The 25,004-nt window shown below is 41.7% G+C and overlaps 1 protein-coding gene and 1 long non-coding RNA gene across 6 annotated transcripts in view; one reads left to right on the top strand and one right to left on the bottom strand.

Moving 5' to 3' along the window:
• Positions 1–25,004, top strand: part of sorcs1 (sortilin-related VPS10 domain containing receptor 1) — a 258,319-nt gene that overhangs the window by 181,987 nt on the left and 51,328 nt on the right. For all 5 annotated transcript variants that reach the window (XR_013294726.1, XR_013294727.1, XM_077570250.1 and 2 more), the window contains exons 12-15: positions 1,202–1,278; positions 2,142–2,233; positions 2,591–2,698; positions 7,177–7,294. Coding sequence is in view for 3 of the 5 variants with exons in the window: in XM_077570250.1 (XP_077426376.1) it covers positions 1,202–1,278; positions 2,142–2,233; positions 2,591–2,698; positions 7,177–7,294 (395 nt within the window). In the remaining 2 variants the exon portion in view is untranslated. The remainder of the gene's footprint in view (positions 1–1,201; positions 1,279–2,141; positions 2,234–2,590; positions 2,699–7,176; positions 7,295–25,004) is intronic.
• Positions 14,904–17,427, bottom strand: LOC144054872 (uncharacterized). Its single transcript, XR_013294729.1, has 3 exons — positions 16,784–17,427; positions 16,627–16,698; positions 14,904–16,543 (listed from the first exon to the last, which is right to left on the bottom strand). It is a non-coding gene; the product is annotated as an uncharacterized LOC144054872 (long non-coding RNA).

The raw sequence follows: 25,004 nt of genomic DNA, 5'->3' as shown, positions 1-25,004 counted from the left end.
GTTAACTATTGAAGTTATGTGATTAATTATGATTACAAATTTTGATCGCCTGACACCCCTAGTATTTATATCACACCTTGAATTATAGAGAAACCCTTCAGAGCTATGCCAGGGACTCACACTATACGAGAGATTATAACGTGCTCATTGCAACTTGTGCTACCTCACAGAGTAGGACAGAGCAGCATCATTTCATGTCTGCCTCAGACCAGCAGTGTTTCCACCAGAAAACGAGACAAAGGAAATACTCATAGTGTCTCACTGTGGAGGAAAAGTAAAAAGTGCCCGAAAATGAGACCACCAACCCCTTGGTTGCATTCACACCTCTGTGATATTTACTCCCACATGAATCCTCAGTGTCAATAACTCAGCAGCACATGCCGCAGGTTGTCTGGAGATGGTGCCGCTTTTTTTTTTTTCTTCAAAAGTGTGGGTGCATGGACCTTGCACCTCGAACGTGTAAGAAATGTGAGAGTGTGAAAATACTGATACATTTATAAATGTATACATTTTAGGTCATGTTTTAAAATTGTTTTTGACCTAATCTCCCTCAATCACACATCTCAATGTTTTAGGGTCAGGATTTATTTTCCAAAAAAAGTGTTTACTTTTTACCAGGCACCCAAGTTGGCCAGGCCTGACTAAGTGGAATACACTTCTCTACGTTGGGGGTGGACACATAGCTAACACCCCAATTCAATCAAAAAACAGCGTTACTATAAGCACAGGGAGAAAAAGAAAATTGGGCGTATGATGTGTACACAGGATGCCCCCTTCACATTTCTGACTGCCCCCTCCGATAAGCCTGTTTACAACGGGCCCTGGAATGTCAGCACTTTTCCCATCTCAGAAGTCAGCCCAGAGTGTAAATGCTTTTCAATCCAGATTAAAAAAAAAACCTTACCTTTTTTTCTTTACTTTTGATTAAGGTCTTCTAAACAATTTTAAATCTTGTTTTGCTTTTAATTAGTTAAGCAAATTATTAATTTCTTTGCTCATAAATGTCTTCTGCATGTGTGGTCTTTTTAGTTGTTTAGTTGTTTTCTCTTCTTTGCTAGCTAATGTGTTTGTTGATGCTTGTAACTTGTCTAAAGCACAATGAGTTGCCTTGTGTATGAAATGTGCTATAGAATTAATTCAATTGCTATACACATTTTGCAAGAATTCTCCACTCACGTTTTGCAATTTGTTTGTATCAAAGGTTCCTTCGGTTCTGAGCTGACCACCAGCAACGTCAGTGTGTACATAACCTCGGACGCTGGAAACACATGGAGACAGGTGGGGGTATTCACATACTGTATTATGCTGATATTTTTCACTGTTATTATGCTTATCAGTTTTGTGATGGTTCTAAATGAACATTTACAAAAAACTAAAACGTTTTATTCTTGATGCACAAAAGTCAAAAGCATTGACCAGCAAATGGATTTCACTTTTCGCTCTTTTCTTTGATCACTTCTCGGGTCTCCTGACAACTTCCCAACTCCGGATTCTGAAGTAATCGGTTTAGGTGAAGGGTATGGGATTTTTAATAGGTTTCAGGTGAATTAATAAGCACAAACTCACATGCACGCACATATGCACACACGCACACGCACATACTCAGCACACACAAAAAAAGAGAGAGCAATGATGATGACATGTTGAATAGGTAAGATTACCGAATGAACAATACTGAGCTCTCTCAAGAAAAAAAAGAAAGAAAAAAAATAATTCATGGGAAAAAGAGAGATACGAAATAATCAATTCATGGTTTTATGAATTAACTCTTTCACTGCCAGACGTTTTCAGAAACGGGATGTCGCCAGTGCCAGCCGATTTAAGCATTTTGACTGATCTTTCAAGGTCCACAGAAAATGTTGTGTTTGGACTATGGAAACACACATACTACCAAATGAAAGATTGAACTCTCATCTTTCATCAGAAAAAAAAAGTTTGTTTCTACCTTATTCTGTTCTTCATTTAATTGGTTTTATTTCCATTAATTTTAGTCCTTCAGTGGTTTATTGGATGTTTACAGACGGGAGTTACTGGAGATGTGAGAGAGCATTTTTAGTACTTTGTAAGGATTGCAAATGGTTAAAAAAAACACAAATAAAAGGAAGTGAGTCTTTCTCTCTGTCTTTGTTCTTGCTCTGAAGATCTTCAATGAGGAGTATGCAGTGCTGTATCTTGATCAAGGAGGAGCCTTAGTTGCAATAAGGCATACTCCACTTCCCATCAGACACTTGTGGTGAGTCATGGTGACAGAGATGCAATCAGTCACAGCATGACTCATTCCTGGAGATGAAACCCAGAGTATTAAGTTCATCAAACAAAAGCTAATGAGTTTATTGTGTAACCGGGGAACGTTATTATAGTAGAGCGAACTCCTTACAAAAAAAAAAAATCTGCATTGACAATTGTCATTTGATTGCATCTTTCTGTCTTTGAATTTATTGAGAATCTAACTACCTGTGATCAATCTTCATTTGGGTGTACCACTTGAGCCCTGCGCGGAATATGAAATAAAGTCCTTAGACAACTTTCAGGGTCATTATCTTGTGCGCACAGCGTGGGCCCCAAATATGATTTATGTTTGTGTTCCTAGGTTGAGCTTTGATGAAGGACGGCAGTGGAACAAGTACACTTTCACCAGTACACCTCTGTTCGTAGATGGTGTGCTGGGGGAGCCAGGGGAAGAGACACTAATCATGACGTGAGTGAAGATTTCTCATGACACAAATCTATCCACCACACAAAACAAACTACAAATGTGTTTGTCTTTCGTGTCAACCCCCAATGAGATGTCTGTTTCCAAGCCATCCATCATTCCTCGCTGTTCTCTTTTCAAAAGAAACAAGTTTCCTCTTAAGGTATTGGCAACTTCCAGACTGTCCCTGGTTTGTGATCATAAGTGATGGATTCTTTGGTATACAGCAGCAGTACAGAAAAAAGGGGGAAACCACTTTTTTACCCTATGAAGACTGAACCATGAAATATATGAGAGAAAATTTCATTTTTTTTGTAAATAGTGTATTTATTGGCCCTTTTGAACAAACAAAAAATATATATTTTTTGAAAATCAACTTCTACACATGACTTTTGATACGTGTCATATGTGATGCATCGGATCACAACGCTTTAAATTTGTACATTTTTAACTGTCAAAAATCTAATAATAAACAGACATATCAAACATTAGTATTTCAAAAAATCAGAAAGAACATTTCCCACTATTAATTTGTATAAGTGTCTCACCTTTCTCAATTAGTTCGATCTTCCTGCAAGGTCGTTGGATAAGCTATATCGGCTGGGTGATACTGCCCTCTAACGGGTTATGCGTGCCAAATCATATACATCAGGGTTTTAATGGAGAAAAAAATATTATACTCATGAAATAGAGGGCTCAAAATGTCTTGTATTTAATATGATATGTTTGGCTTTATAGAGTGTGATTTTGAGGTGTCGTATCATACACGGTTGCATGTTGGTGACCTTTGGTGACTCATAGAAATCAAACAGTACCCCGATTAGTTTGGTTGTTAATTGTTAACAGGTTTTCTAATTTTCTTTGCCTTTATGCATGACAGTCAGAGTAGTCCACTGAAATTTCTAGTGATAGTAGAAGGGATAGTTCACCTGCAGGTTACACTTAGCCAAATATAATACATACATAATACATCGATCAAGTGTCTCTCAGGAACGACATTTGATTTCAACATGATGTGTGTTGCTTGTTTATTGCTACACTAGTGTTGGGAATATTGATTGAATGCTAAAAAAGAAAAAAAAAGTCCTTTGACTGGGATTTATTGCTGATGAATCGCATCTTGAAGCAGTTAATTGTGTCTTAAAGTAATTGATGGTCGCCTTCATCCGTCTACTTAATCAGTCACCCAATACCAATGCTGTCAGAGTCTGTAACAGTATGAAAGAAGACACTTTTTCCCACAGTGGAAAGTACATAGGTGACTGAAAATTGTTTGTAGATTTGCTAAGTAAAGTATGTGTTATCATGTTCAGCTGAGGTACTCCATGTCATATGAACAGTTGTATGAAAAAGTTTGGGCACCCCTAACAATTTTCAAGATTTTCCTTTATAAAAATCAATTGTTGTTTAGGTCAGCAATATCAGTTAAATATAGCATAGGCCTATAGCAGATGAACACAGTGATATTTGAGAAGGGAAATTAAGTTTACCAAAAGTGCGCAGTAATTATTTAAACAAAAGTAGGCAGGTGCATACATTTCTTCTGCTATATGCTATATTTAACTGAAATGGCTGATCCAAATAACTAATGTTTTATAAGGGAAAATCTTGAAGAATTCCAGGGGTGCCCAAACTTTTTCATACGACGGTATCTTCTCCTTCGTGAGTCGTCACCTTATTGTGGTGGAGGGGTTTGCGTGTCCCAATCATCCTAGGAGCTGTATCGTCTGGGCTTTATGCCCTGGCAGGGTCAGCCATGGCAAACTTATTGCGACCCGGGTTGGCGCCTGTATGTTGGGGATTACCCTGGTAGACGAGGGTGGGGGGACAGGTCCTGACTGTTGTTTGTGCATATGCACCAAACAGTAGTTTGGAGTACCCGCCCTTTTTAGAATCCTTAGAGAGTGTGCTGGAAGGCGCTTCCTCTAGGGACTCCCTCGTTCTGCTGGGGGACTTCAACACTCACATGGGCAATGACAGTGAGACCTGGAGGGGCATGATTGGGAGGAACGGCCCCTTCGATCTGAACCCGTGTGGTGTTCTGTTATTGGACTTCTGCGCTCGTCACAGATTGTCCATAACGAACGCCAGGTTCAAACATAGGGGTGTCCATATGTGCACTTGGCACCAGGACACCTTAGGCCGCAGTTCGACGATCGGCTTTTTAGTCATGTCATCGGATTTGCGGCCGCATGTTTTGGACACTCAAGTGAAGAGAGGTGCGGAGATGTCAACTGATCACCACCTGGTGGTGTGTTGGCTCCGATGGTGGGGGAAGATGCCGGTCAGACTTGGCAAACCCAAACATATTGTGAGGGTCTGCTGGGAACGTCTGGCAGAATCCCCCGTCAGAAAGAGTTTGAACGCCCACCTCCAGCAGAACTTCTCTCTTGTCGCGAGGGAGGCGGGGGACATTGAGTCTGAGTGGTTCATGTTCCGTGTCTCCATTGTTTAGGCGGCCGATCGGAGCTGTGGCCGTAAGGTGGTCAGTGCCTGTCGTGGCGGCAATCCTCGAACCCGCGTGTGGATACCACCAGTAAGGGATGCCGTCAAGCTGAAGGAGTCCTGTCAGGCCTTTTTGTCCTGTGGGACTCCGGAGGCAGCTGACAGGTACCAGCTGGTCAAGCAGAATACAGCTTTGGCGGTCGCTGAGGCAAAAACCCGGACACGGGAGGAGTTCGGCGAGGCCATGGAAAATGACTTCCGGACGGCTTCGAAGAAATTCTGGTACACCATCCTGCGTCTCAGGAGAGGAAAGCAGTGCACCATTAACACTGTGTATAGTGGATAGTGTATAGTGGTGCTGCTGACCTCGACTCGGGACGTCCTGAGTCGGTGGGGAGAATACTTCGAAAACCTCCTTAATTCCACCAACACACCTTCCTTTGAGGAACAAGAGTCTGGGGACTGTGAGGTGTGCTCTCCTATCGCTGCGGTCGAAGTCAATGAGGTGGTTGGAAAGCTCCTCAGTGGCAGGGCCCCGGGGGTTGATGAGATCTGCCCAGAGTTCCTAAAGGCTCTGGATGTTTTGGGGCTGTCGTGGTTGACACGCCTCTACAACATCGCGTGAATATTGGGTACAGTGCCTCTGAATTGGCAGGTCGGGGTGGTGGTCCCCCTTTTTAAGAACCGGAGGGTGTGCTCCAACTATAGAGAGATCACACTGCACAGCCTCCCTGGTAAGGTCTTCTCAGTGGTGCTGGAGAGGAGGGTCCGTCAGGAAGTTGAATCTTGGATTCAGGAGGAGCAGTGTGTGGTTTTCATCCCGGTCATAGAACAGTGGGCCAACTCTACACCCTCGGCAGGGTCCTCGAAGGTGCATGGGAGTTCGCCCAACCAGTTTACATGTGTTTTGTGGATTTAGTGAAGGCGTTCGACCGTGTCCCTAGGGGACTCCTGCGGGGGGTGCTTCGGGAGTACGGGGATACGGGTTGTTCGGTCCCTGTACGACTGGTGTCAGAGTTTGGTCCGCATTGCCAGCAGTAAGTCAGATTCGTTCTCAGTGAGGGTTAGACTCCGCCAAGGCTGCCCTTTGTCACCGATTATGTTCATAACTTTTATGGACAGAATTTCTAGGCGCAGCCGAAGGGTTGAGGGGTTCCGGTTTGGTGGCCTCAGAATTGCATATCCGCTTTTTGCAGATAATGCGGTGCTGTTTGGCTTCATCAACCCGTGATCGCAAACTCTCACTGTAGCGGTTCGCAGCCGAGTGTGAAGTAGTTGGGATGATGATTAGCACCTCCAAATCCAAGACCATGGGCCTCAGTCGGAAAAGGATGGCGTGTCTTCTCCGAGTCGGGGAGGAGATCCTGCCCCTAGAGGAGTTCAAGTATCTTGTTTACGAGTGAGGGCAGGATGGAGCGGGAGATTGACAGGCGGATCGGTGCAGCGTCTGTAGTGATGCGGACTCTGTATCGGCCCGTTGTGGTGAAGAAGGAGCTGAGCCAAAAGGCGATGCTCTCAATTTACCGGTCAATCTACGTTCCTAACCTCACCTATAGGGCTCTCCCTTAGACATAGGCTGAGAAGCTCGGTCATCCAGGAAGGACTCAGGGTCGAGCCGCTACTCCTCCACGTTGAGAGGAGCCAGTTGAGGTGGCTCGGGCATCTGGTTCGTATGCCTCATGGACGCCTCCCTGCAAAGGTATTCTTGGCATGTCCCACTGGCGGGAGGCCCCGGGGACGACCCAAGACACGCTGGAGAGACTATGTCTCTCGGCTGGCCTTAGAGCGCTTTGGGATTCAGCCGGAGGAGCTGGTTGAAGTGGCTGGGGAGAGAGAAATCTGGGTTTCCTTCCTAAAGCTGCTGCCCCGCGACCCTGATTACAGATATGCGGTAGTAAATGGATGGATGGATGGTATGGTCTAAACAAAAAAGTATGTGTGCATTTTGATTGACATAAAAGTTGCCTTTTTTTCTTCTGGCATAATTATATGAGTATCTTTTTATTTACTAACCAGAGGTATGCATGGCTTTTTTCCAGGATATTTGGCCACGCTAGTCATCGCTCAGAGTGGCAGTTGGTGAAAATAGACTTCAGGTCCATCTTCAACAGAAGATGCACAGAGGCAGATTATCAGACGTGGCACCTTCACAATCAGGTATCATGCCAACACAGGAATACTGATTGCAAGTATTGTAACTGTATCATGATGGAATGGTACAGGTTTTCATACTCGCCCAAGCTCTCCAGATCGAGGTAACATTAGCTGGCTTCCCTTGTATGCCTTCAGCAATGGCCATCATTTAAATGACTAAATAGTGATACTAATGAATTGCCAATGCTCCAGAGTCGTCACATGAATACTTGCATACTTCACAGTCACATAGCAATCACATCACCTTGTTGTAATGATATAGCAGATTTTCAAAAGCTAAGAAGTGTCAGACTCTGAATCTGAGGATCCAGGGTTGAAGTCGTGGTTCAGGCATTGCCCATTTTGTTTGTTGAGCACAAAATATCGTCAATAGCAGATAAGTGTGCACACAAACTGACTCACTTAGGCTACATTCACACAGCAGCGCTGTGCCAATGCTCAATTCAGAGTTTTTCAACCAAATTTTGTGTATTCACAGTACATATTGATTACAACCTCTGTTTGGTGTGTGAACCAAATTCGTCAGCAGAATAAGTGCACGGAGAAAGAAGACGTCACTTATGTTGTGGTGACGGTGGTAACTATAGGAGCTTATCTTTCTACACTCTAAAAACAGTTGGGTCAAAAATAACCCCAGATAAAGCTATAATTCCGATTTTGTGGAAACTTTTGTTGTAAGAAGCCAAATATTTTCAGTATTTTAGAATTTAAGTTTTGTCCACAATCAACAAAAGCATACTGTAATTAAGTATGGTACTGTTGAACATCTACTAACACAGTATTAAACCACATATTGTACTTTTAACTCTTTAATGCAAATTTAATTAAAAAAAATATGCAATGCAACGCTTTAATACAATATTAACTCTTTTACTGCCAAAGATGTTAAATGACGTTCTGCAAAAACCTACGGAGGAGCGCCAAAGATGTTAAAAGACGTCCACCCATTTAAAATATTTTTTGGGGGGAAACGGTTGCAGGGAAGGCTTGCGGAGCTGTCCTGAAAGTTTCAAGCAGGTCTAGTGAGCCTAATGACTATTTTTGGCCCCTAGAGGGCAGCGATGACTCTCTTTTGACAAGATCGGGTGGGCGTCAGCAGAAGACGTGTGGCGGGGCTAGAGTGTTGTGGGGACAATGGCTGAAGAAGCCATAATGGCGGTTGCAAGCAGCTCACGCTAGAGCCGTTTTTTTCAAAGACGAAAAGCATCGACCAACGATAAAGAGCACATTGATGACGACGCTGATCATCATCGATGATGATGATGATGATGGTGACTCCGTGGTTGGAAGCATTGACGCGGCAGTAGAATACGTTAGGCGGAGCTAGATGGAGGAGGAAGCGGACAATGTTGCAAGCAGCTCACAGTTGGGAATTTTAAACGCTAAAGAGCACATTGATGACGACGATGATCATCATCGATGATGATGATGGTGACTCCGAGGTTGGAAGCGTTGACGCGGCGGCTATGACAACGTCATAAAGGTTCACGGGCTAGCGATGCTGACACCGGAAAATGCGGAGCACAAGCGAGCACGCTCAGGCGGACGTTCAATCGGACGACGAAGAGTGCCCCGAGTCCAATGCATATTCATCGGAGGAGTGGGTACAGTCTGCTACTTGCCATTTATTCCCCGGAAAAAAAGGGCGTCAAGAAAGTGTAACGTCTGTACGCGAAACGGACAATGAAAGTGAAAGTAATCTGTTGTGCGAATCCTGCTCCCTCTCCTTGCACGCAGGAGAGCGTTACAAAAAGAAAAACTGTATTTGAAACATCCACATAATTGTAAGTAGTACCACAGTTGCATACATTTGAAAATAGTTTGCGAAATTGTTTTGTCAAATTGTTACACTGTTGAATGGAAATAAACGTATTTTGCAAACTAAAAACACTTTTTCATTGTTGGTGAAAGCGTTTTACAGAAGTAAAGCACTGTTTAGGTGTTTGTGGCATCATTCATGGACAAAAATAAGTGTACAATTCACTAGAGTGCATGAAATAACATAGTTTCGCAAAAAGCTCTTTTTCTCCGTTTTTTGTTTCAAAACAGAGCATTTCGGTGAAACGAACCATTTTTTATTGTTGATTACTGAAGAACGGAATAAGGTAGAAATTATGTTCTGATGAACGATGAGAGTTCAATCTTTCATTTGGTAGTATGTGTGTTTCCATAGTCCAAACACAACATTTTCTGTGGACCTTGAAAGATCAGTCAAAATGCTTAAATCGGCTGGCACTGGCGACATCCCGTTTTTGAAAACGTCTGGCAGTCAAAGAGTTAACAACAAACAAAAAAAGCACTATGTACAAATAAATGGTGAACCTGGAAAAAAAAAACTCGAATACTTCTGGTTTTATTTATTTCTTCCTCCAGCCATTCCTCCTTAGAGGATGTTTCTACTGTAGAACAGTAGATTAGCCCAAGCTATGTCCAGTGTCTTTAGTGCAAAATTTCCCACATTTTTTCCAAGAGTTATGCAAAAAATTTCTGACAATCTTCTTTGGAGGAGGAACAACAGAAGTCACTAAATGACCCATATGAGGCACTGCCTGGGGCATGGGTAATAGAAGGCACATTTTTTTCTGTTGATACTGTGGTGGATTTAATGTTTGATCTGGCTGTTGGAGCTGCTGTTGCGAAAGAGGTGGTGGTTGGAGCTGCTGGTGGAAAAGAGCTGGTTGTTGGAGTTGCTGTTCGGAATGAGGAGGTGGTTGTTAGAGCTGCTGTTGAGACTATTTTCTCTTAAATTTTGCTTGGCCAATAGTTCTGTATGAGAGATTATATTGGTGAGGGTGTCCTGGTGGAAGGGTAGAGATGGGAGTTTAACTTTTGCTGCTGAAACAGACAACCGACTGGGCAAGTTAAGGCTCTAAATCAGCACAGCACTCTCTTGCCTCTTGACTCGCTTGTTGCGCCACTGCACCAGAGGCGTGTGACTCACATCTATAAGCTGTAGATTCGTTTGTTGCCTAACTTGTCCATTTGTCACTATTAACTGCCTGATCCAGCGGTAGTCTGCTAGAGATCTCATCTTGAGACCCCTTTTTCTGGGAGTTTGATGAATCGCACAGAACCTGATGAAAATTAATTCAATAAGGTGATAGCAATCTGGCCATTGAGCAAGTGGAGCAGTTGTGATGAGATCATGCCTTTTCGAACTGTCCACCCCTGGAGTGAACTCCTGCCTCTTAGGAGATTTAAACCGTCTTGTAGTCAGCTTGCTCTCATGTCTGGCAGCAAATACAATCCTTTGCTTGTCGTAGTAAATTATATATACACAGTCAAGTTAATGAGTGAAAGTGTTGAGTTAATATTTAATGGTTTCATACACAAATAATGTATTATGATATTAACAAATTTGTTGTTCTTCAAATAATCATTTGTTTATTTGGCAGAATGACATTTTGACTATTCTTTATTAGTTATGAGCTCAATTTAAACATTATATATTTAAGAAAGAAACTTGCCTCCTAGTGCTTCTGTCACTCACAACCTGCCAAAATTGCATAGACTATATAGTACACAAGCATGAAAAGCGTACATACCTGCTGAGCACTTAGGGTGAGAGAACTTTGTTCCCTAATCTCCACCACCAAACATTCTGCCAGACTGTCCACTTTGTCAAGGCCAGGGATTCCAGATTCAGGGAGAAGCAGGACTCTGAGCTGGAACTAGCTGCCGAGGCAAAGGAAGTGGGACCTTCCGTTGAGGTAGGTGAAGAAAAGGTGGCGCCAGCTGCCGAGGCAGAGGAGATGAGACTCGCTGTTGAGGTAGTTGAGAAAAAGATGGAACCAGCTGCTGAGATAGAGGAAGTGGGACCTGCTTCTGAGGTAGAGGAGGGGTATGCTTTTGAGAGTGTCACTGTCATGGAGTTATCAAAAAAACATGTCACAGAGTCCACACCATGGTCTTCCCTCATCTTCATCCAAGCCAACATGCTCATCCACATCTTCCAGCAGGTCTTCTGTCTCTTCAGAGTCAGGGATAACCTTCAAAGGCTGGCCAGTTTGACTAAGTAAATAATCGATCAGCTCCCCTATGAAAACATTATATTCAAAATACAAAATAATTATTCTGATAATATACTGTTTACAAAGAAAACAATAAAAGTAAAATTATACCTGAATATTGGGCAGGAGGCCTAAAAGCTGGGACATGTGTGCGACCAAGTACTTTCCTGCTACTGATGTTGATGCTTTGGGCCACATTTCCAGCATAGGTCAACACGGATGAAGGCTGAATAGCCACTGCTGCCATTTCTCTGTCCTGGTTCCACCTTTTTAGGCCTTCCAGGAGATGAAGTTGGAAAGGCAGGGCATTTGCATCAAAAAAAGAAAGACAATAATTAGAATATTATGAATGATTTATGATTTACTAATTAGTAACAATGACAAACAAATGTAACTATGAATTTAATTCAATATGCACCAACTTGGAATGAACCTGTTGAGGTATAGATGGAAGGACTCCAGTAATGTAGATCCCCTGGCACATCGATATCTTGTGAGGTCCTGAAGGTATTATTCGATTACTATATTAAGTGTAATCTTTGCGTGTTCAAAAATAATTGAAAAATGAGATCTGATGAAGAAGCTTCTTTTGCAAAAGATTTATTTTAGGAGCTCCTAAAAGACACAAGATATGCTTACATTCAAAGGTGATGTTAAGCCTCGAGTGTGTCAATATGAAAACACACAGTCGCTTTATAGATGAAAAAACATACTCCTCCTCTGAGGCTGGACAAAGGGTTAGTAATTATAATAGACAGACAAGTGATTTACTGACATGTTTACTCCATTTCCCCTACCATCCCGGATATATGATGTAGGCAGGTAATGATCTTGGACCTTCAGTTTTTACGACATAATGAGTAATAGCATGAGAACTTGACTCCCTTTCAGACACACACATTTCTTATCTCCATGAGAACTTGAAGGGAGTAAAAGTTCCAATACATTCCACAACAACATTATCACAGTGTTATTCATTACAATACAGTTATATTCCAATATATGTTTATAAGTAAATTCATAAACAGTAAAAATATAAATTGAAAATGTTAAATATCTTCAGTCCCTCAATGAACAAATATATTTGTTCAAAATAAGACATTAAATCCCTTAGAAATAGTCTAGAGAATAATTCCAGCCGGATCTTCATCTGATGTCGCCACCGCGGTCATAGCTTTTAGAAGTTACAGATTCTACCATCATATAAGATGACTTGTTTTGTACATCTTGCTTTTCAATGGCTGTGGCAATAAGCCGCGTGCACAACGATCTCAAACAAGGAATACAGCAACAACCGTAAGTTGTCAAAAAAGCTGAAACCAAATTTTTATATCTTCCAAAAGCATCCATCCAGTTATCCCAAATTGACGTATCGATACCGGACTGCTCTTTCATTTTTATTAAGTGTTCGGAGTCCCTCAATGGCATTGGTTAAACTTCCACCTGGTGCAGTGTTATTAGGAATAAAAGTACAACATTGTTCTCCGAACATTGAACAAACACCACCCCTTTCTGCAAGTAACATATCAAGGGCTATACGATTCTGATTTAGTCACTTTAGGTTGTTCTGTCTTACTCATAGTTTTATCAATGCAAATTAAAATTGGAAAATAGGGATCAGTTCCAGAGAACCATGCCCACAGCATTAGGCCATAACAAAAGGTGTTATTTATGGTTACATTAGGTGGACGGATATTACCTTCAGGAAGAACAAAAGTTAATTCGAATTGATGTCCCATTCTACTCAATGTTACTCTCTTGCTAAAGTAAACTGCCTCCCCACTGGAACCTGACGGCCAGTATCGGCCACTTTGTGTGGTAATGAAGGTGCTCCAGTCCAGTCGTAAAACACTACCTGCCAAATACCACCAGTACTTGAGCCAAAGGCCCCCCTTCATCGGCCCCCCACTACTAAATCCCTTCAAAGATTTAATGGGGAGTTTGACAGATGTGTTTGTGTTAGGAGCAACGGTCAGGACAATTGAGTTATTATACGCCCAGTTCATTATCCATTGGAATTTGGGTAGAAATAACATTTCTTTTATCACGGTGTGTTGTATTCAAACTCACGTCAAGGGGTTTCATGAAAAACCAAAATGGCACAACAATTAACAAGAGAAAAACCGTCACAATGCAGCAATTAGTAGCAGAGTTCTTCATCGAAGCCATCTTGAGAAGAAGTTATTTTGTCGAAGGAGAAGGATGTTTGTCAGTCGTTGGTTGATTTTTTTTTTTAAGAGCCGTTTGTCAGCCTTTTCCCGAACCCTGGCTCACTGCCAGAGATCGCAGGAAAGGTCACGGGACTTCATTCCCAGTGTGACTCTATCCTTGTGGATTGATGAAAAGGGGCATGTGACTCAAATCACCATTGAGTGATTTCCCCCTTTCAAACAGCAGATTGACACTTGGTCAGCTTTGCCCATGGAAAAGGCACTACAATGAATCTCCTCTCAGGACCTCCCCCCCTGGACAGCTTGTCAGGTAGACACTGGAAACGGCGTGTTTTGGATCCGTCAGATGGCTCCAACTGGTGTGGGCGTAGATCATCAGATGGTTGCCCTTGGTGGCAGCGTTGAACCAGAAACAGCCGGCCTTGTAGATGAGAGATGATACCAAGTATCCCCTTTTCGATACAAGCGCACCGCACAGGATGTACGCTCCTTGACCTTAAATGGACCTAGCCAACGAGGACAAGACCATTTCCGTTTAGTTACTTTCAACCACACATAGTCAAAATCATTTATTTTTGAAGGAACATCTGTTTAGCTTAGAGAATGTAGACACTATCTCCTTAATTACTGGGGGCCTCTCAACGTGTGACTCCCCCAGCGGAACATTGAGGGCGGGAAACGGCCTGTTTTTATGACCCTCAAAAGGAGTCCAGCCTTTTTATATCTTATGAAGTTTTTGTTTTTTCAAATGGGTTTTGTCTAATCCAATATTCCTAAGAAGCCCTTGTAATAGTAGATAATGATTAATCAAATATTTTACCATGATATTTACTGTTGTAGATTTAGCATAAATGTGCTTTTTATCATACATCAAATTTCTGTATTTTTTACACAGTTTTTTATTATAGCAGTGTAAATCATTTAAAAACAACATCATCTTAACCCAAAACTGCTCATGTCCGGCCGGGCCATAAACAGTCTGAGAAGAGATTTATATATATTTATACCTTTAACTCTTTCACTGCCAGACGTTTTCCGAAACGGGTTGTCCCCACTGCCAGCCGATTTAAGCATTTTGAGTGATCTTTCAAGGTCCACAGAAAATGTTGTGTTTGGACTATGGAAACACACATACTACCAAATGAAAGATTGGACTCTCATCTTTCATCAGAAAAAAAAGTTTGTTTCTAGCTTATTCCGTTCTTCAGTAATCAACAATAGAAAATGGTAACTTTCACCGAAATTCTCTGTTTTGAAACAAAAAGTGGAGAAAAACGGCTTTTTGTGAAACGATGTTATTTCATGCACTTCAGTGAATTGTACACTTCTTTTTGTCCATGAATGATGCCACAAACACCTAAATAGTGCTTTACTTCTATAAAACAGTACCACCAACAATGAAAAAGTCTTTTTTTATAACAAAAAAAACAGTTTATTTACATAGAAAACTAACAATTTGACAAACTATTTACAAAGGTGTACAACAGTGCATGTGTGATTATTTACAATTGTGTGGATGTTTGAACTACATAAATTTTACTTTTGTGTGGTAAACAGTGTAACACTCGCCTGCGTGCAAGGGGACACTGCAAGATTTGCACCACAGCCTTGTCTCACTGCGAATGCCCCTTCGCATGCAGACCCGACACCTTCTTGCTGGCTTTTTTTTCCGGGAAGTAGCAGGCATGTGTTCCAGCGTGTGTTTGGCCATGTTACCATCAAGTCGGCTTTCAGGATCAAAATACGGTGACCTGGTACTTTGTCTGGCTTCCTCATGCTCTTCCATCCCAACTTCCTCCTGGTCTTGTGGCAACAGCCACCCTCTCACCACCTGCTGGATGAACTCCAAAAAAGGTTGACTCGTCCCATTTTTTTTTTTGTACAATATGTAAGCATTGAACATGCATATTTGGAAAAGATACGCAACAAACTTTTTGTGCCACTTCAACGTTTTCCGTGTGAATGGGTGGTACGAGATGTTTTGATCCATCTTGTCCACTCCATTCATCTTGGAATTGTAGTCCACAACACAAATTGGTTTTTCGAAAGGCACTTTTTTTTTTGTGCCTTCCGCCACACCTCCACTGTCCGCATTTCATCTTTGTGAAACGTTGTCACCATCCTCAACAAACGTTTGTCCTGCCATGCCACAATTAAAACATTTGTGTTGTGCCTTACCAGTTTCCCCCCCACCCCAAGGCCAGTGTTGGTTAGGCACGTTATCTCACTGGGTTCACCCCTGTTCTTCCTCAGCGTTCCACAAACATTGGTGCGCGCTGCCAGGAGACGTTCACACAAAGCAATAGAGTTATAAAAATTGTCCATGAATAGTGTGTACCCATTTCCTGGCAGACGATCCAGTAAGTTGAACACTGTATCGGGGAGAGAACAACTAATGCCAACATAGGGTTGCATATTGAAACAATAGCCGGTTTGGGAGTCACACAAAATATATGATTTGATCCCATATTTGACCGGCTTTTGGGGGTTGTACACTTTGAAAGAAAGACGTCCCTGGAAACTCATCATTCCCTCATCAATACAAATATTCTTGCCCGGTTGAAACAGTTCCTTGAACTTGTTTACAACGTGATTGAACACAGGACGAATTTTAAATAGTTTGTCGTCTGAACTGTGTGCCGTCTCGTTGTCGTTGAAGTGCAGGAAACTCCAGATGAGCTGGAAGCGGTTTCGAGGCATTGCGCGACTGAAGAATGGTGTCGTCTCTATTTCGTCCTGAGTCCAATACATTTCGATACTGGGCTTGTTTATATACCCAGTAAGGAATTGGAGTGCAAAAAACGTTTTGAGCTCAGACACAGACACCGGCTTCCAAGCACGACTCCTGCAGTGTGGCAGACTTTCAGCCCGTTTTTGCATTGACTGACGTGCAAATAAGTTTGTCTGATCAGCAATGTGCTGCAGAAGTTCGTCTGTGATGAAGAGCTGCAGGAAGTCAACTGGCCGGGTTGAATTCAGCTCTGCTGCGGCACCTCTTGGTCCTGGCTCCACAGTGAAGGGGAAGGAGTTTGGCTGCCAGCCTGCTTCATGCCAGCCAGATTTTTGGGGATCTGCAAATATACATTTCAATATCATATAATATTCATTTTAGATCAGTGTGATGCAATATATATATATAAATATATATATTTACGTTTTTTCTTGGATCCACTGGTTGATGGACCTTTATTCTGCTCACTCCGAGGAGCGTCACTCTGAGCTGCAGCTGAAAGAAATATATACAATTAAAATAATATCGAAAGAGCGTTTTCTTTTGTTGTTGCGGTGTATTGAAAACACTTTTTTTATACCTCTCTTTGTCGTCTTTGCAGTGGGACGTCGCTGTGAGCACGATCCACGATCTATGAATGCACATTCACGTTACACGAGGTGCTAGCAGCGTGCTAGAAAAGTATCTCATAGCAAGTTTGTGCTTACCTTCGACGTCTTCTGCGGATGAAATACTGTCCGAATCACTTTCTCCGTGGTCAGACTGTACCCACTCCTCCGAAGAATATCCATCGGACTCAGGATACTCTTCGTCGTCGTCCGATTGAACGTCCTCGTGCGGAGAAGTGCTCGGTCGTGCACCACGTTTTCCGGCGCTAGCACCGCTAGCCTCCGAGGCCTTAACACGCGGTCGAAGCTGCCGCCGCGTCAACGCTGCAACTTCGGCATCAACCTCATTGTCGCCATCATCATCACCTTCGTCGGATTGAACGTCCTCGCGTGCAGAAGTGCTCGGTCGTGCACGACGTTTTCCGGCGCTAGCACCGCTAGCCTCTGAGGCCTGAGGACGTGAACGAAGCTGCCGCCGCGTCAACGCTGCAGCTTCGGCGTCAACCTCCTTATCACCATCATCATCGCGGTCATCATAATGGTGCACTTTAGCACTGGTTGATGCTTCTCCTTTTCCAAAAAATCGATCAAGCGTGGTCTGCTTCTTACCGTCGGTCGCCATTTTTTGTCTCTTCTCAACTCTCGCCTACTCCTCGACGCTCTAGCCCCGCCTGGCCTTTTATACTACTGACGCCCCACCCGATCTTGTCAAAAGAGAGTCATCGCTGCCCTCTAGGGGCCAAAAATAGTCCTTAGGCACAACAGACAGACTTGAAACTTTGACCAGACATGCGAGAGGGTTTCCTCTACCCGTTTCAAAAAAAATAAAAAAAATCATTGGATGACGTCTTTTGACGTCATTGGCAGTGAAGCGTAGGTTTTTACTTGACGTCTTTAAACGTCAGTGGCAGTGAAAGAGTTAATAAACACTGCAGTCCTGCAGTTCATTTTTACAACTTGTCTCATAAAATAATGTCCACCAGGTGTCCCAATGTTCCTTCCACACCTAAATGGCAAATTCCATGGGCTCTAGAAATTATACTTTTCAATTGTTTCTGAAATTGAATATACTTACCTTATTTTCACCATGAGTTGTCTTCGCCAGCACTTACTTTTCCTCCCATGGTCAAAATCCGAACACCTCAATTCTCCATCTGTGAATTAATTCGCTCACATACTATAGAAGTATCACCTCATTCAGACTAACCTATAGTCCTACATTTATTTAATTCAACATGAACTGTTTGTGTGCATACCTTCCTTCGTGACACACACAGACAGACCAGTAACTGACTCCCTCATCTGATAAAGATCAATTTTGATCATTTCAGACCTGAATGTGAAAACTGCAGCCGCTTACAAATTGCTGCTTCAAAAAGGGAAAAAAACTGACACCTTGTGTCCTGTTGATAATAAAAACCAAATTGGGGCAATTTGGCCAACACCAAGACTACAGGAGCAGATCCTGCTTAGTCTTGCAACAACAATTCCTAAAAACAAAACCCTCGGAGGCGCAAATTTGAATTCTGTCCAGGCAACACAGGGTGAGGAAAAAACAAACTAACTATAAAATAAGATAAAATATCAGAATATCTACTTCAAATAAACCAAAGAGTAATCTTAAAATGCTAATTATCCTCCCCTCTTCTACAGAGTAGCGGGGCTTATAAAACACAGTAGGCAACTTTGCAGATCATGACCCAATTAAAAATCAGTGCTGCGACCTAAATCAAAAATTTAAAATTTAACCAGCAAATTTGCCGTAAGTGTTCCACATCTGAGTCCAATCCAGAAGCTAAAATTTAAAAGGAAAATGGGCAAAAAATTAGAAGACCAAATTCAACAAGCATCAAACAACGGAAAATATAGTATTAAAGATTAGAATAAATTTTATACTACCCTAATTCACGTAAGCCGTTCTCAATTTCCGAAACTGCGTTGCTATAGATCACATCTCCTTTTCCGACAGTACAGAGTGCAAACTGTGTTCAAACAGACCAAAATATGACTCAAAGGCCGATCTCAGATGACTCGAACTTTGAGTCCACACTGGAGTTCATATTCCTTCCTGTCCTTGTTGATAGCAGTTTATGCAGGGCAAAGTTCAAAGCAGGCCTTAGCTGTCACTGGAGACCCCTGACAGTTTCATCAGGACGGCTGTGATGAGAGTTTGAGATGTCTGCTCAAAGAGTTGATGGACATTTTGCTCAGATAATTCATAAGTCATTGAACAGTCTCATGGCGAGCGGATTTGCAGTATACCATCCTTTTCGCAGTCCGTGTGATCACTTCCCCCCCGAAAGTGACCATTGTTCAGTTCGCCGTCCACTCTGTGCCCAACAGCCAGGTTATTCCAGCACGTTGGAGACACCCAAGAACAACACCTCTCGTCAAAGATTGAACCTGCCTGAAACACTTATACACTCGGAACAGACAGAGGGAGATGAGATCACAGCAAGAGATTTATATGCTTGTTATAATGAAATATAATAATTTTCTCAAAAAATATGTATTTTGTAGTTTTATTTAAATGTGTTCTACACTATAGCAAGTAGTATTACTATATTTACGCATATGTCTACCATAGACTTCTTCTTCATTACATGTTACCTTAAATTTAAGAAAATGTGACAGCTGTCAGTCACCCTGGCCACTTGGAGGAAAGTCCTCTCCAGACTTCTAGAATGGGACTCAGATAAGGACAAAAGTTAAATCATTTTCACACCTACGAATAAGTTATCAGAGATGCAGGGGAAATCAAAAAATCAAAAATGAAAAGTCTATTTCAATTAAAATTTGGTTTTATTACTTATTCAACTATATTAAAATTTGGTTTTATTACTCATTCAACTATAAAAAACACAGATCTGATTTTAAAATAATATGATAGTGGCCTGTAGTTATCATCTAGACCTCTATATCTTTCTGCTTAACAGGAACAATTTGATTTTAACAGATTAGCATTAGAAGACCCCTGCTATTCACACACAACAGACTACAAGTCTCCCAAATGGAGACAATGGGAGAGAGGAATAAATTTATCACACCCCCCTCCCCACAGGAGACAAAAAGGAGAGAGAGAGAAGGGGGGCGGAAGAAAAACTTATCATACACACTCCCCTGTCCTTTTTATCTAGTTTAATTTAATTTTAACAGACAACAGTACAAATCACCACCTTCTTAAAACAGCAGCTCACGGCCCCCATCCTCACAGACCTTTAGTCCCTAATCAAGCGTGGGGGAAAGGGCTTTAAAAATTGCCACAGACAAAGGATGAATTCTTCCCTACTTTCCAAATATGCAGATTTCCTGCTTACCATTCTTTTCACCCTTTTTTTAGGACAAAGGATTTTGGAGGGAAAAAATTACTTTCCACCCGTCTTTTTTCTTTCTTTCCTACACTTAAAAAATCACTGTCTCAAACAAACTTACACTTCCATTCACTTAACTTCTGCACTTTTCTCATCTCCACAAAGGCAGTGAGGAGAAACAGACCAAACGGCCATTTTGATTTCTAAAATCTCGCTAGAACATCACACAACACACCTTTCCCATTGTCAGAGTCACACAAACAGTCACAAACTCCCTGCAGGCACACAAACAAGGAAAAAAATCACACAATCCACACATGCTCCAAACATTTCACCAACTGGGCTCAACAAACACTCACAAACAGTCACAAACTCCTCAACTTAATTCAGTGGCGTCTCACTTGTTAAACCAATTCAAAAAGCCATAATTCTCACCGCAACGTTGCTCATTTCTCCTCCAAAAAATAAAATAACCACAGACGAACACAAACATCTCCGAAGTGCACGGACTCACTGTAAAATACACCGTTACTTCGTCGAATAATAACATCACCACGTACGTATAGCTCAAATGTCGACTTATTCGCGCACAATCCATCGCAACGTTACGGCCGCGACACAGACACGTCGCGCACATTGTAAGACAAACAACGAAAAACCGCGTGGCCACAACACACCATGGAGCTTAACAAACAAACGCGTACACTCACCAATTCATTTCTAAACCAAGAGCTCTCGCTTAGTTCAAATTTTCCCCGCGGGTCCTCTTTCACAGTCAACACTTCATCCAATTTATGTTCCAATTTCTAAACAGATGCGGCTGCCCACAGCTAACTCATCCTCAGCCTTAAAAACAGATTCGCGTGGTAGCGTCTTACCAAAAAACTCATCTCCTGTGCATGGCAACTCGTACGCTGGAAGAGCCGCTAGCTTAGCATCAGCCTCCTTGTTCTCAAAATCACTTAACACCGCCATCCGCGCAACTTTCACAGAGCTACCCAACGCTAACATTGTAGCACAAACCAACATTTGGTCCACGACCCCACACCGTCTAACTTTTCTTTCATTCGAAGAAACTATAGATGTGTTTTTCACGGAGGTAATCAGCGTCTGGCGCTGTTTACACAATCAAATTCCACGAACACACCACATTTTTCAACGGTGAGAACCAACCACTATCACAATTAGTGCGCATTCAAACATTTAAAAGAGTTTCATACTTACGTTGACACCGTGGTGGAAATGCGTCCAGCATCATGAACCCACTGTTCGCTTAGCGACCAATTCTGACTCTCGACCGGAAGTATATGCAAATCAAACCATTCTGAGTCTCGGTCAAATATGTCGTCCATTATATGTAGTAATTTAGTCGTTTATAATATTTATAAAGTCAGTGACGTCTCACTTATGATACTACAATAGAACAGATCAAAACTATTATATATATATATATATATATATATTTTTTTTAGAAAAATAAAAATAAAAATAAAAAACGAAACAGAAATTAAATATCTTTTTGCGCGACTTAATAAATACTTATCCGGATCTTCGCGGGCGGCTTCTTCACAGCTCTCGCTTCCAATGTGAATGATATCACACGAGCGGCTTCTTCATAGCTCTCACTTCCAATGTGAATATCACACGAGCGGCTTAATTCAACACAACACACACACCCCGAGGAATTATGTCCCACGGTTTTTAATAATTACCCACAGCACACACACCGTGTGAATGATACCACACGGGCGGCTTATCCTCTCCGCTCACTCCGTAAAATTATACGGAGGGCTTATTCATACCAAAATAAAAATAAAAACAAGACAGCCTATTCCACCGCGGAACCAATCTCATATGCCGTTTCCGAACGGCGGAGCGCTCCCACTTGACGTCACTTCCGTATTCAACGGGCCAACCCATGCATGGTTCAATGTCGTAGTAATTGTCAAAATCGAGGACTTTCGCGTCCCTCCGTAACAAATACGACTTCAAAAACCCCCCTAACTTGTTCACAGATCTCAAATACAATTTGGTACGGACGTAATGCAGCTCTGAGTAATCCCAAACAAACAGAATTTCTCTATGTGGATAATTTGTCCACTCACCTTGTTAATATTTGCGCATTTAGAAATTCAGTTGTCCAAGATCATCACAGCTGTTGCAAAAACGTCCCAATTTGTCGCCGTCGGAGGTCACCATTTGAAGGTATTATTCGATTACTATATTAAGTGTAATCTTTGCGTGTTCAAAAATAATTGAAAAATGAGATCTGATGAAGAAGCTTCTTTTGCAAAAGATTTATTTTAGGAGCTCCTAAAAGACACAAGACATGCTTACATTCAAAGGTGATGTTAAGCCTCGAGTGTGTCAATATGAAAACACACAGTCGCTTTAAAGATGAAAAAATTATACTCCTCCTCTGAGGCTGGACAAAGGGTTAGTAATTATAATAGACAGACAAGTGATTTACTGACATGTTTACTCCATTTCCCCTACCATCCCGGATATATGATGTAGGCAGGTAATGATCTTGGACCTTCAGTTTTTACGACATAATGAGTAATAGCATGAGAACTTGACTCCCTTTCAGACACACACATTTCTTATCTCCATGTGAACTTGAAGGGAGTAAAAGTTCCAATACATTCCACAACAACATTATCACAGTGTTATTCATTACAATACAGTTATATTCCAATATATGTTTATAAGTAAATTCATAAACAGTAAAAATATAAATTGAAAATGTTAAATGTCTTCAGTCCACACCTCCAATAAGTGCGCATCTCGGACTGTGCAGTACAATGTGGGTAGGAGCGTGTTACCCGGCTACCAAACAGTAGTCAAGAGTAATGGAAAGCAATGGAGACTTAAACAATTTCAACCGCATGGAAGTTGATGATCGTTGTAGTCGCCGTGGATTGCCTGTTACAACGAGGACTGCGTTTGGCAACATACAGAAACGGAACTTTCTGCACTTGCATATGATGCATCGATGCAAAAACTACCATGATTGATATTTAAATAAACAAAAAATCGATAAAAATAAATCAATAAAATAAATTAACATAAAATAAAATTAAAAGAACACATTTAGTTGCATCCCACTACTTTTCTCTCACGTGCAGCTTTCATCTTGGGAATCAATTCTCGTTTTTTTTTTGCCTGACAGCATCCGTATACAGTAGTCTTCATTGGTAAATATATTTGTGCCTTTAAGGTTCTTAGCCCTCTGAAGTACAGCAACTCTGTCCTTATAGCTGGCAAACTTCACCACATTAGGTTGATACCAAATATGCTTGCACACACACACCGACTCACTTACCATGTAGCGCCTGGGCTGATTATTTCAGTGGTTCTCAAATGGGCTTGTTTTAATGCTGAGCTCAGTCTACTTTCTGTTAGCAAATGGGGTCCGCAAGATATACGTCACCACACATAACTAATATTCATGAGTCCAGCGAGGGGGTCAAACTAACAAATTAAGGAACTAGCTTGAGTGTCCGATGGCTGAAAAAGACGGGAAAAGAGCTGACCTGATCCAGAGGTAATTTTTTTTTCTCCTCAAAATATTCTCCTATGTTACCGACACTGACATTCTCCAGTTTCAACAAACTATCCTTCCTTTAGCATTACATGCCCTGTCTGTCATATCTGGTTGTCTTACGTCTTTGATAGTTGTTGGGGGGGGTACATTTTTATTGCTTTTTTGTGTGTGTAGCGATCGCAATTCTACTCGGAAATTCTTTCGCACAACCAACAAAACTCGTTAAACCTCAATTCTTTCAATTATTAGGTCTTTCCCGCGTCGTTCCCTCAAGTTAGAAAAAGCCCTACAGATAAATTTTCATACAAAAAAAATAATTAAAAAAATTCAGGCGATAAGCATGACAGGTCCGAACAACAGTGGCAACGCCATTTTAGCATTTTTCCTCTGCATTCATTATTGCCGTCCGGCAGTCGGGGTAGTGCCAAACGGCCAAAAAATAAAAATTAAATAAAGACAATCCCTTACCTCTTCTGGACGGTGGTGGCCGACAAGGGCAGGATTGTCATCGTAGGAACATGCATGCATGGCCCCTAACAAAATGTTTACTACATATTAAGGTGAAACGCTCACTTCGCTGGCGTTAAACAGCTTTTTTAGACATCCGCACAAGTTGATCCACTTTCACATTTATCCCTTTAAAGTTTTGGCTTCGGGAAACGATTAAAGAATACATCCTTCATATGTGGACGGTCGTAGTGTCTGGAGTCGTTTCTGCAAGTTCCATAACAGCTGTGTTTACTCTGCATGTTTTTTTTCTGGAGATACACGAGAACAAAACAAGCACTACTAGCATAGGTCGTCAACAAGCCGGCTTTATTTTTTACCTCCTTCGGGTTAAACCTGCTGAAGTCACATGACATTGCGAAAATATCATTCCTGCGGTACCCCATTGCCAGAAGCCCTGGAGGTGCGGCAGCTGTGTGTGGAACTGAAGACGGCCCCTAACAGTGTAGGATTGTGTTGCGCTACCATGAAAATTGAGAGGCACCCACTTCGATGCCACCTCTATGCCAAGCGCATATGCCCCAGTCTATTTTTTTTTTTTTATTACTTTCTTTTTATTTCCAAAAAGCCCTACAGAAACCACTATAAATGGAATTCCAAAGATTCATCAATCAGATACTGATGGCACCGCACTCTGTTTTGTATCTTCTTTTTCATCCAAAAATGCTTTGCGCTGCTTAGTGGGTAGTTGGCTAAAAAATATTTCACAGCACTCAAAAATTAATTATAATTAAAAGCTTTGCAATTGAACATGTAAAAAGTAAGTGTAAGACAAGTATAAAAGTATTAGCAAAAGGCATCCCTTCACTGACTGAGAGTAAGACAATG

This window comes from Vanacampus margaritifer, chromosome 7 (assembly GCF_051991255.1).
Source record: "Vanacampus margaritifer isolate UIUO_Vmar chromosome 7, RoL_Vmar_1.0, whole genome shotgun sequence".
Lineage (NCBI taxonomy): Eukaryota > Metazoa > Chordata > Actinopteri > Syngnathiformes > Syngnathidae > Vanacampus > Vanacampus margaritifer.
The sequence above is the reverse complement of the archived record's forward strand: the minus strand, read 5'-3'. Positions and strand labels throughout refer to the sequence as shown.